Here is a 13,174-nt window from a genome sequence, read left to right on the forward strand (position 1 = left end):
GAATGCTTTGTTTGGGGTAGCGCCCCCCACCCCTGTACATAGATCTACGCACATATTCATTGCTATTATTATTATTATTATTACAAAGTAAATATCCCATCAGACTGCATCTGCAGTAGCCAGGTGTGCAGGATCGCTGGCAGTACAGTGCACGGTAATTCTCCAGGGCACATGTTCTTAAGCAGACAGTTCCAAGCAGCGCCAGCCCAAGACATTTTGACACCTGAGGCAAACAACAAAATGGCACCCCACCCCTTACCCCTACCGGCCAGGGAAGAATGGATGAGTGAAGGAGACAGGAGATGGATATCTACATCAGGAACATGGGTGGGAGAAGACCAGCAGTACAGTGGTGCCCCGCAAGACGAAAAACCCGCTAGACAAAAGGGTTTTCCATTTTGGATGTCCTTCGCAAAACGAATTTCCTATGGGCTTGCTTCGCAAGACGAAAATGTCTTGCGAGTTCCTGCGGGGGTTTCCCCCCCTTTTTCTAAGCCGCTAAGCCGCTTATCAGCTGATCCACTAAGCCGCTAATAGCGCTAATCCACTAATGGGCTTGCTTCGCAAGACGAAAAAACCGCAAGACGAAGAGACTCGCAGAACGGATTCTTTTCGTCTTGCGAGGCACCACTGTACCTCCTATTCTCTAAAGGCCACTGCAGAGGCAGCACTGGGGGGGGGGGGGCAGGGGCTGCAAGGGAGGCGGAAGATCTGGCCTCCAATGAGTGGGCAACAGCTGCTGCCACCATCGAGGCAGCAGCAGAGGGTGATACATTCCTTGCAGGCTGCATCCACTGTCCCCGGGGATCCTGCCTCACCTTGCCTCATGGGTGGGCCAGCCCTGGTTCCAAAGGATTAGAGAGTGAAAATCTGTCTGCATAGGGGGTGGGTGAATACATTTAAAATTTTTGAACTGCTACATTTCTCATGGTATTACATATTAAGTAATAATCCCAAAATCAACCTATTATGTCCCCCATATTCAAATTTATGTACAATTGGCAGACTTTTCTGTCTAGTGTGTTCAACCATATAGAACAGTACAATTACATGGGTCATCTGTTCATATGTGCACCACGTGAATGGCATTAACATTTTCTCACGTGAATTAGAACCGAACTAAATTAGGCATGCTGGATGTGTTTCTAAAATTATTGAGCTGAGCACGGAGAACTTCAATTTCAACTGAAACTGAACCAAAGCACTGAAGGATTTGACTCCCTGGTCCCCAAAATGCAATTTGGACAGAAGCTTTTAAGAAGACAAAATAAAACCCTGCATTTTCATCTGCAATACTTTTGGAGAGTTCACCAGGGAAAAGCCTGTAATGCAACCATCAGACAGACACGATTCCATCTAAATGCAAACTTGGGTCCTTTCTTAGGTCAAGGCAGAGCCCCCCAGCAGCAAAAGCCTTTTCTGTACAACCAAGCGATCATTCATTCTCAAGACTTCAAGAGTTTTGTGTAACATGGAAGTGCCTTGTGCCTGGCATAATGTGTACTGTCTGGGTTAGAGGAGACACTTTCACCCTGAAAAACAGACGAAAGCACTTTTTCGAAGTTGCTCTTTCCCAGACTGACACAATAAACTGCCGGCAAAGCAATTTCTTTCCCAACCACTACCTCGCCCTCCCATTCTCCAACAGACCAAGCCCTTTGTCTTGTGCTGCTTAAATTTGCCTCTTTGAATATTCTGGCCTGGCTTCTCTCTCTGCTATTTGAAGCATTCACACCAACCCTCTCTCCATGCAAATGAACATTTTCTGTAAAATAACCCTCATCCAGATCTCTCAGAAGTTCATTGAGATAGGTGAATCTGCTAGCTGTGCAAAATGAACCTATTTTAAATGAGTAATTAGAAGCCACGAAGCAACTGTCTTCTATAATGCCACATTTCTCTGCCAAAAATAAGGAGGCACCTGCTGTAGTGGATTATCAGGATGTTCTTTTGAGTATCCAGCCCAGCACTGTTCAGAGATAAGTAAGAGCACACACTGACCTGGTTCACACATAACACTAAACCGAACGATGGCTCAGGGCAAATGGCCACTGTGCTCCTTCCTCAGTCCTGCTGTTGCTACACAACCCAGGGGACTAAACCATGGTTTTGCTTAGCTCTAAATCTGAACCATGACCTGTAACCAAGGTCTGATCCTGATTTACACCCCCCCCCAGGTAATGTGGGAGCAGCAGGACTGGGGAGTAGGGCACCATCTGTGATATTTACTTCAGAAACTCACGTTTGCTCATTCGCACAAAGCCATGGTTTGGGCTTAGCATTATGTATGAATTGAGCCAAAGTGAGGCAACAATTGCATTTCCACCTATGACTACATATTCACATTTCTCCCAGGCACTGATTTCAAGAAATAAATGCTAATTCAAGGGCTGACCTTTGTTATCATGTCAGCATCCCTGGATTAGGATGCAACTTAACAGCACAGTTTGAAGACAACAGGATAATGAAAATAAGCAAGGCAGTCAATGGACCACAAACATGCAAAATGTAAAACAGAGTATAACTTCTGCAGGAGTAGGAATTGTAGTGGTTCATCTTATTTTTCCCCCAATTTATATGCCTTTAATTACAATAGTCTCTAAGTGGTGCTCAAGGAATACAATACAATGAAATAAAAATCAGATAAGACCAAATGGGATGGACAGTTCTGAATGGGGTCACACTCCCTCTGAAAAGCAGGTTCACAGCTTGGGGGTACTCATTGATCTGTGTTTTTCATTAGAGGCCCATGTCATCTCACTGACTTGTATGAGCTTTGGCTGATATGCCAGTTGCGGCCATTCTTGGCCTGAGAAGGTCTGGCCGCAGAGGTCCATGAACTGGTAACCTCAAGGGGCTTGATTACTGTAATATGCTTTACGTGGGGCTGCCCTTGCAGCTGGTCCTGAAGCGGCAACTAGGGCAGATTGCAGTGGCAGGTCCACTTCAGAGGAGCAGCTTACTTGCAACATGTTACTCCTCTGCTAAGAGAGCCACACTGGCTGCCAATTCACTACCAAGACAGGTTCAAGGTTCTTGTGTTAATTCCTGACTCCATATTTTCCACCATGATCACTGGCACCCTCTGATGGGCCACTTCAGCTGGATTTTACTAGACTGAGCTGGTAGAGGTTCAGCAAGAATTGTCCCTGCCTTCTTTTAGACATCTCCTGAAAATTGTGTTATTTAGACAAGCTGCTGAGAGGTGAATTTCTTTTAGCAAGCAGTATTTATTAATTGATGTTTTTACTGCTCTTACTGGGACGTCACGTTCTTATGCATATTGCCTTGCTGTAATGTTATTCAAGTGCGGCCTATAAATATTGAAATAAATAAAATATTTATAAGCTTTTCCTCCTTGAACTCAGAAGCAACAACCGATACTCAACATCCTGAAAATTAAGGGACAGAGCTTTATGTTGGCACTGTTGTGAATTTCCCAGAGGATAACCAATCTCTTTCAGCACATCACACATGTATTCAACGGATGCAAGGGGAGCCACAAACAGTCTACAGAATTTACCTGTCTCTCCCCAGAGACTGTCAAAGCTGTTGATCTGTGCTCGTTCTACCTCCTCCTCATCTTTTTCTGGAAGATCAAGCAGGTAGGAGACAATCTAAAAACAAAGAAATCTGTCAGTTTCTGAACTCTCTGCGTGTCTAAAAATAAGCTGCTGATAATCTGAAGCTGTAACTGCTTTGAACAAAACAAATGGAAAAGGAGTGAACAAATTCCCTATCTGGCACTTTCCCACAAAGGAAATATACTCCCCAGTCCCATTAAAATAATTATTTGCCTTTACAACAAAAACACACACCGTCACCCCCACCATAATCTATTTATTTATTTGGAAACACCTTTAGAAGGTAGCACACAGTATCAGGACATAAATCTTAAACAGTATCCAACTAAACAAACAAGTCACAATGGTTTGTTCTTGTTTTTCTAAAAAATACACTTAATAACCTTAAAAAAACCACATGGGAAGATTCATGAGGATGTACTAAAGGGGTCCATTATACATTCAAAACTCTAGCCCAGTGTTTCCCAACCTTGGGCCTCCAGCTGTTTTTGGACTACAACTCCCATGATCCTTAGCTAGTGTCAGGGAACTGACATCAGAGCGAGAGGCGGAGGCAGGGCTCCAGAGCGATGCCGGAGAGGGGACCAGCAGGGGGGAAGGAATTCAGCGTAACACCAATAGAGAAGAGAGGGAGATGGAGGAATTGGTGACAGGGCTCCAAGACCCTTCACCCGAATCTAGTGGAGAGAGCGCTGGCACGCCCCTGCCTTCCCCTTACTTGTGCAGACGCGTTCCGCGCAGGGAACATAGGAGGAGACTTGGCGTCAAACAGCTTTTATGCTGGAAGAGGTTCAAGAAACGCCCACTGACGGATTCTGCAAGTGACTAACAGGTCACGGAGGGCGAGCTCTGACCCTAAGCATGATTGGGCAAGCAATCTAACTAAACCGAAGGCAATTTACGCACAAGTAACCCCACACAACCATTACAGCTAGCAAGACCAGTGGTCAGGGATGATGGGAATTGTAGTCCGAAAACAGCTGGAAGCCCAAGGTTGAGAAACACTGCTCTAGCCTACATTCAACAATTGTTAGTACCCTATTTACTCGAATCAAATGATCACCTTTTTTGGCTAAATTACATTGTGAAAATTAAGGTGCGCATTAGATTCAATGGCACATTTACATTCGCCAGCAAATACTTTTTTTGATTTCAAGGTTCTGAAAATTGAGGTGCGCATTAGATTCGATGGCGCGTTAGACTCGAGTAAATACGGTATACTAGCTGTGCCATCCATGTGTGAATATCCAGACTAATTACTGGATACTATATAGAGTATATAATGTTTCCGGCTGACTTTGAAACTTCTTAGGACACCTGAGCTAGTTCTGTACAGGACAACTATGCTTTCCTTTGACCTTGGCTGTGAAGGTTGGCTGTGAGGGAAAGTGGCCTTTGGGCGGAAAGAAGTCCCCCACCCCAGCCCAGCTAAGGAGACAACGCAGTTCTTAAGGACTGCCTGCTCCCACTTAAGCCTGCCTGATAACATTTCCCCAGGTGCCTCAGAGGTTAGATGTGTGGTTATGCACCATGAAGGCTATGGTCTGCCTCCACAGTCGGAGGCAGCAATGGGAAGAGAGAGTGCTCTTATGCTCATGTTCTATCTGGTTGGCCACTGTGAGCCTAGGATGCTGGATTAGATGGACCATTGGCCTGATCCAGCGTACTATTCTTATGCTCTTTTATGCATTACTATTCTTATGCTCTTATGTACCCAAGAGAATACTTTTTCTGTGGTTGCACCCTGTCTATGGAACTTGAGCCCACAGAAGAGCCACGTTAATTTTCTTTTAGATACTAGGAGAATTCTATCCTACTTATTCAGGCTTTTCGTATTATGTTCATTTCCTTGTTCTATTTCACATTAATTTCTCCCGGTCGTTGTTTCTGTATGGTATGGGCTGCTGGAACTGCTTCAATTTGTATAATTTGCCTGAAATGTTTTATCTGCAATTTATTGGTATACCGTAATTTTGATTTTCTAGCATTTCTTGCAGTTGTTTTTATGCTGCTTAATGATTTGTTGTTAGCCACCTTGTATGTCATTTCTAGTACAGGAGAGGCAAACAAATTATTTTAAACAACAAGAAGTCAGTAGATTGTCCACAGCTTTTGGCTGCAGAGCTATAGGTGTGGTGACTTCCCTCAAGCCACTTGATGGTCAGAAAGGTTCGCTGCATACAAAGGCATACCTAGGCTCCTGTAGCAACTGCATAACCCTCCCTCGCACTTCAAGCTTTAAAAACAGTTACTCAGTATTTTGCCTTAACACAAAGGCCGCTTGGCCAGTGAGGATTCAACAAGGTTGAGCGACAACTTACCTCGGTGTATCCCATGCTGGCAGCAGCAATCAGTGCCTGCTGGATGGCTTGACTCTTTTTAAACACTCCCTGCTGTTGCCCAGCAATTGTCCAGTCACACTGGATTAAAAACTTGACAACTTCCAGGTGGCCTCTGAGAGCTGCATGAACCAGTGCACACTGACCGTTCTTGTCCAAGTGATCCACCTTTTCAAGAAAAGGAAAAAATGGCTGATTAAAATTTAACTCAACTGCTATGTGTTTCAGTTCCTACTTTCCTAACACTGCCACATTCATATGGGAAATATTCTCCATGTTTCTCTGGCCATATATGCAGAGCTAGCCAGAACCTAGTGCCTGTTTTGTAATGACAACTGTATTCTGTGTCCACATTATTCACATGTAGCACAAACCACTCTCACGGATTTCATCTGCAAGGAGCAATGACATTTAAAATGGAGTTTAGAATATAAACTCAGGACAAATCGTGCAACACACAATTGCTATGTGCACCAGCTGTGATCTGCAAACCTCTTTGCTACATTCCCCCATTTGGTAAAATCTACCAAGTCCCAGTCCAATAAGCAAAGTTGGTCTGAAGAAATCTATTGTTTACATCTAATTTGGGAATTAGATGCCATTCTGTCTTGTTACCGAATGACAGTGTTTGATTCTAGAGAGCTACCTATGGTTTTCAGTGAAAGTTTTGCTGTTAGTTTTGGGAAACAGCAAATGTTCACTGAAAACCACAGTAGCTCTCTAGAAGCAAACACTGTCATTCGGCAACAAGACAGAATGACATTGTGATCTTATAGAGCACAAATGTCACCTAAAGCATTGAGCTGGTTAGTGAGACAGCGTAAAATTGCAGGCTCCTGGAGAGGTGTTGGTTAGCCAAAATGGGCCATACTAGAAGCGAAGAATCTGCCAAAGAGTATTGTTGTTGTTCTGATTTATACTTATGTTATATTATATTATAGATATATTCTTAAAGAGTGAGCAAAAACAACTCACATTAAAAACAACAAAACCTCCTAAAAACAGAGCTATACAATTAGAAGGTGGGATGAAAAAATCCTGCCCCATTAAAAAAGGCCAAAATGCCCCCCCCCCTCAATTTGAAGGGCCAAAAGCCCAGGTAAAGAGAAAGGTCTTTGTCTGAAACTTTTACAACATTCAGGAGCATGAAAGAGTTAATTTTAACCTAAAATGAAAACAAGTTTCTAGCCATCTTTATTATGAAGACAGGTATGACAATTAAAAAATATATATGACAATTAAAAACAAATAGTTAAATCATATCCCTAATCCATGTTACATTAAAGTTCCCAGTTTTGCCAGGATATGCTTCATGATGTATTAGATTCTGGAATACCATCCTAGGGATATTGGCTACTCCTACTCACTTGGTGCGAAGTGTCATGTAAAAAGGGAAAAGGCATATTCTCCAAACAGCTGGCATTTACCATGTTTGTGCAAAACTAGATTATGAACTCTAGCTTTGCTTTCTGTATCTGAGTGATAGCAAATTAAAACAGGAGAACTTTAAACGTCGAGACAAACAAGTTTAGCACCCTATCCCTTCAACAGCTCAGCAACATCCTTACCCAAACCTGAGTTGCCAATGAACTGCTCTGGGATTTTAGTTGCAGACCGCAATACCAGTGAAGATTGTGGAGTACATTTATGAAGAAACAAAAATGAAATTGTTTGCTCGTGCTCTTGCTAGCATAGCTATGGAGAGTAGCTAGAAGACACAGCTACAAGCATGCAAACAATGAGGACTGCAGCCTAAGGGACATGGGGAGGCCACCCGTGGCTTGCTTGCTCAGGGTTGAGAACAGGAAGCTCAACGCCTTCCTCACCTTCGCTCGCTTCTTGCACAAGAGGGCAACAATGCTTAGATACCCAGCAGCAGCAGCATAGCCAAGAGATGTTAGGCCACTTTCCGAAGAGGCATCAACATTTGCTCCAAATTCCAACAGCAAAGCTACCATCTCCGTGTAACCGAGGTGGGATTGGACGCATAAAATTGGGGCATTGTTTAGCACTTCAGTTCTGTAATTGATGTTGGCGCCTCCTAAGATCAGTAGCCGACTGACCTGAACAGAAAGAAATGGGAATGGATGAGATCAGCATTCTCTAAACTTCAACGAGCCAATTTTCTCAATTAAAAACAGAGCGAAAGAGTTTCGTGTGCTAGAGATTAGCAGCTTCCCTCCCCTGCCACAAGCTTGATTCGTCTAGCAATTCTTAGCCAAAGCAGAGAATACACAGGAAAATGTTAGTTTTCCCCCATAAGAGTTCTAAATTTGCTACTGCTGTCTCTGCTCCCCACATTCCGCTGTCCTCTGGCACTAACAAGGGGGTAGATGTTTCTTCCTCTCTCTCTCTCTTTCTACTTCTCCTGTCATCTTTCCAGCACCTTGAATGTTGCAAAATCTTTTTTTCTGGTGTGGGAGAGAGAAAGAGAGCTTTCTTCTTGTCTGTCATCAGTAGTACAGAAGCAAGGTAAGTTGGTACGTTGGCTAAATTCCAATCCAAATAAAAATTTGGTGATCATCATGCTCCTTTTTCCTTTTAAGGCAGGCATTACAAGTCACCAGAGTCTTACCAAACTCACTGACATTCTATGGTGGGCAAGGTTATTTCAAGTGACAGAACAATTTATTACTTTCTGGAACTTCCAATAATGCTCTGATGTTGCCTCCCTAAGCACACACTGTCCAGAGATCACCACTGAATGTGCTTTCCAATGCACTAGTGTGTTTCTGTGTAACTCGATGCTATTTCTGACTGGGAGGAATTGTTCTTAAAGCTGTGACTCAAGCTGAGATGCAGTAGGAGCTCTTTTTTGAGGTTAAGGAATTTTGGTGTTCCTTTGCAGCAGGTATGACTAAATCAATCAGATGCAGACAGAGTGCAGAATTACCTGCCCTCTGAGGATAGCGATTAGAAGGAAACACGCTCAGATCCTCAATTATTTTATTTACTTTTACAACTCATTTGTGATTAGCTCAGATGTCACTAGTGTGCCCCAGCACACTGTTTGGAAATTACTGGGTTAGAGTCAGATTTTTGATGGTTGTAGCAGGGAAAAGGATGAAAACATCTATCTATGGAACTAGAAAGGAATTTTCATATTAAGATTTATATTAAGTTCCTTTAACATACGACATTACAATCTATGTACTAATATTTTGTTTTGCTACCTATTTTAGTGCATGGTGCTACCAATAATTACCGTATTTTCCCATGTATAAGACTAGGTTTATTTCCTAAAAAATAATGTAAAAAATGAGGGGGCACCTTATACACGGGGCCATCTCCCCCCATTTTCTTAAATCTAAGTCCCCAAAAATATACATGGGGGTGTCTTACAGATGGAAAAATACGGTATTCCTTTAATTTTAAAATGTGTTTTAATGCTATTTTACCAACAACACTTGAATTTTAAACTGAAGAATGCTACAGAAATGTTATAAAGCAAATCAAAAAACCCAATCTGACTTGATATCTACCAGGCAAGTGTCAACCAGATGCATCTCAAAAGCCCATAATCAAGGAAAACCTGTTGTCTGTCCCAAACACCTGGTACCTGGAAGTATGTTGCCTTATAACTCCAAGCCTAGGGAGCTGTTGGCATAGGTTTAGAATAGATGTTACCTTTTCTCTGCATTTTAAATATTATTTGGAAATAAAATGAAAGCTGAAAAGAGGAGGCAGTGATAGAAAGAGAAGTCGAAATTCTTACTGAATGGGAAGAATGGAGAGAGACATTTTATGAGGCTGCCCAAGGGGCTGTACAGATGTGAAGAAGGGTTAAAGTTGACCAAAGGCAGAATCTGATGTGACATTACATCAATTAACATGCACATTATAAAAGATGTAAACAACAGCTGTAGCCCCACCCCACCATGAGAAGGGAGTAGAGAAGAAAAACTTAATACTTTCCCTTGCCTGCCATAATCTCAATAAAAATTATTCCCCTCTCGTACCTTTATGTTAGGGGTGTACAAATTCCGCAGAGAGGCCAGCGCCATGGAAAGACCTTCCGAGCTGTAGGAAATCCAAAGCCCTTGGAGAATTGAGGAGGAAACCCCAACTTTTTTACTCAGTCCCTGCAAAAGACACACTTTAAATTTGATAATTCAAGGTACTGGTTTTATTTTACACATCACTAACACATGGCTCATTTAACCCCAATTGACTAGCAAGGATTCAATGTCAACTTTACAAGAATATTGTATTCTAAAGAGAAAGTAGGAGTGTAGGAGAGGACGCAACTCCAAGGATTAAGTTCTACTACTCAGTGCAAGTTACGTCAGAGCACCAAAGAGCTGCTCTTTTGTAAATGCTCTGAAGTCTACCTCATTTCAAATAACAACTCCAACCAAATCACATGAGTAGGAACTCTTGGATACAAGGAGCAACATTCTGAAAGAATCAATTATCATAACTAGCCTAATGTTTTTTGAAAAAGCCAATGCAATCTAATACTCCATTTCCCCCCAAGGATTCTTTTAGGAACCTTTCTTGGGAAGGTCACCCAAGCTCTTGTCTACAGCCCCCCTCCCAAAATAAAACTTGCACACTGTAAGTCATATTCCTTGGGACAGTATGTCAAGACATGGGGCTTACAATTAACAGTGACCGTTCCTAAGGTGCTCTTAGCAAGTTGGTTGCAGCACTGAGCAATCTTTTGACTCAGAAAATGGAAAAGCCTAAACTAGACTAGAACATACTCTACTTGATATTACTACTAAGGACTTCTCATACAGAAATCAAGAGTGCTAATGAGACCTCTACTAATTAATTGCTTCTCAAACATTCCTTAGTGTTCGGGGATTTAAAGCTACTCATGCCAAAGGGTTCATGATCAAAGGAATGCATTTCCGATCAATAGGCCATGTTTGGTATGAGAAGAATGGAATAATGATACAGATCTAGGGAGGGTGGAGGTTACTAACTAACAGTTCCAGACAAAATTCAGTTCCCTTTGGGGGCACCAATGTCTTCCTCCTGCCAGCTGCTTACCCTAAGATCTAAGGAAGAGAGAGACCTTTTTTCTTATTTACCCTCCTCTCTCCCAAAACTGGAAAGAAAAAGGATGAAGAGGTCTATGAAACTGAATGAAGAACCTTTCTTTCTCCTCCTCTTGCTCACCCTTGGTCACCTTCTGCTGTATCAGCTGTCTGGTAGCTGTTGTGAGGCAGCATCCTCACATAACTAATTCCTCCTGTTTTAAGGATACCTGAGGACAGGGCCTTGGCCTTCACCACAATTTGTGGCTGACCAGGCTAGGTCCTAGTGAGGATCTCAGAAGCTTAACATTCTTCACGTACTCTGAAAACACCAGTACCACACCATTCAAATCCAAGGTGAAGATATCACTGCACAATTTTTTGCTACCTTAAAGATGTGTGCTTTGAGAATATGATGGCCCAGCTCAATAGTCTGCTGTCTGTTGAGTTTTCCCTCTTGACGGGAAAACCAGAAGGCGAGCAACGTATGGCCACTCCTAGGCAAAAGAGAAAAGAAGAAACATGGTGGAGTTAGAATTCCAACTCCAATGTATCTTTTGACAGTTAGCACTCAGATTGTGAAATGAAGGAGATAAACCTTTTCTCCCTCCTCCTGATAACCCTTGGTAGTTGTACTTTGATGCACATCAGGATCACGTTGTCCTTAATTGTTCATCAGCTTTGATCAAACCTTTGCTGAACTACTAGATAGCACTGTAGCTCATACCTCTCTCTAGGAGAAGTAACATAGAGGAAATATATTAGAAGCAAAGATCTTTCAAAGTCTGAGGTGACCCCTTCTTGTAGGAAGCTACACTTAATGACGGATTCTATTCTGAGTGAGTACTTTTAATAGAACAGCAGGATATAAACAGACTAATAATAATAATAATAATAATAATAATTCTTACCCACTGCAGTGGGCAATACCTATTTCCTGGAGCTGGAAGCAGTAGCGGTTTATTTCTGTATGTGCCCTATTGAAGAAGGGGAATTTAGTGACTATAAAATCCATCTAGTTCACCCCTTTGAAGAGCTCAACCAATGAAATCAAGGCAAGTGCCACAAGAATCTATTTTTAAGATAGCAGACAGAATCAATCAACCACCACTACTCATGCTTCCAGGCTGGGACTTGGGTTTAAAGCTGCACCGGTCTACATTGGCTCCCAGTATGTTTCCGAGCACAATTCAAAGTGTTGGTGCTGACCTTTAAAGCCCTAAACGGCCTCGGTCCAGTATACCTGAAGGAGCGTCTCCACCCCCATCATTCTGCCCGAACGCTGAGGTCCAGCGCCGAGGGCCTTCTGGCGGTTCCCTCATTGCGAGAAGCAAAGCTACAGGGAACCAGGCAGAGGGCCTTCTCGGTAGTGGCGCCCGCCCTGTGGAACGCCCTTCCAGCAGATGTCAAAGCGATAAACAACTACCTGACATTCAGAAGACATCTTAAGGCAGCCCTGTTCAGGGAAGTTTTTAACGTGTGGTTTTACTGTATTTTTGGTTTTTATGGAAGCCGCCCAGAGTGGCTGGGGAGGCCCAGCCAGATGGGCGGGGTATAAATAATAAATTATTATTATTATTATTATTATTATTATTATTATTATTATTATTATTATTAAAATTTCTATACCACCCTTCATCTGAGGATCACAGGGCAGTTTACAGTATGCCTTCTTAACTTTATAATTTTTGGCTACCTGAAATCAAAGAAGTCTCATAATTTAATATTTCTGTTAAGATTATCAGAGATTATATGGTTAAATAACAATAATCCTTGTAAATCATAATCATAAGGCTTTTAATATAGGCTTACAAACATGATGCAAAAGGAAAAAGGAATAGAAGAGAAAAGCAAGCATTGCAGCAGCTGTTGCTTCAATAGCTAGTGAATGGGGCCAGACTGGTCTCATTCTTGTCACAAAGTTCTTCCAGGGAGGCTGGGTGCAGCCTCCCAGGTGCCCTTGGAGTTGTCGATGGTGGTAAAAGGCCAGGGAATGCTTCCCTTTGGTTCTGCAGTCATAGAGTAGGTGGAGGTTGAAGCAGAGCATTTTTCTTTTCTTGCAAGGGGAGAGGAAGCAAACTTATGAATCTATCTTATTGATAGAACTTTAAAGATACTTCACTACGGAGGAGTCATGTCCACTTCAGATGTGGCTGAGACCATGGGAGTGTTGGGAAGAAGCTTGTCCAGTAAACTGGTTTGAACTGAGGTCAATGCAGGCACAAAAACCATGCAGATGTCCCATTCAAGGTCAGGAACCACTGGA

General features: G+C 42.5%; 1 protein-coding gene across 1 annotated transcript in view; it reads right to left on the reverse strand.

Annotated features, from left to right (window-relative positions):
- TANC2 (tetratricopeptide repeat, ankyrin repeat and coiled-coil containing 2) overlaps positions 1–13,174 on the reverse strand; it is a 193,527-nt gene that overhangs the window by 18,223 nt on the left and 162,130 nt on the right. Inside the window, exons 16-20 of the mRNA XM_081837550.1 lie at positions 11,297–11,405; positions 9,883–10,005; positions 7,750–7,986; positions 5,906–6,091; positions 3,524–3,617 (exon numbers count right to left, since the gene is read on the reverse strand). Of these exons, the coding sequence (XP_081693676.1) occupies positions 3,524–3,617; positions 5,906–6,091; positions 7,750–7,986; positions 9,883–10,005; positions 11,297–11,405 (749 nt within the window). The remainder of the gene's footprint in view (positions 1–3,523; positions 3,618–5,905; positions 6,092–7,749; positions 7,987–9,882; positions 10,006–11,296; positions 11,406–13,174) is intronic.

Source organism: Podarcis erhardii (genome assembly GCF_964252035.2).
Source record: "Podarcis erhardii genome assembly, chromosome: 13".
NCBI classification, from domain to species: Eukaryota; Metazoa; Chordata; class Lepidosauria; order Squamata; family Lacertidae; genus Podarcis; species Podarcis erhardii.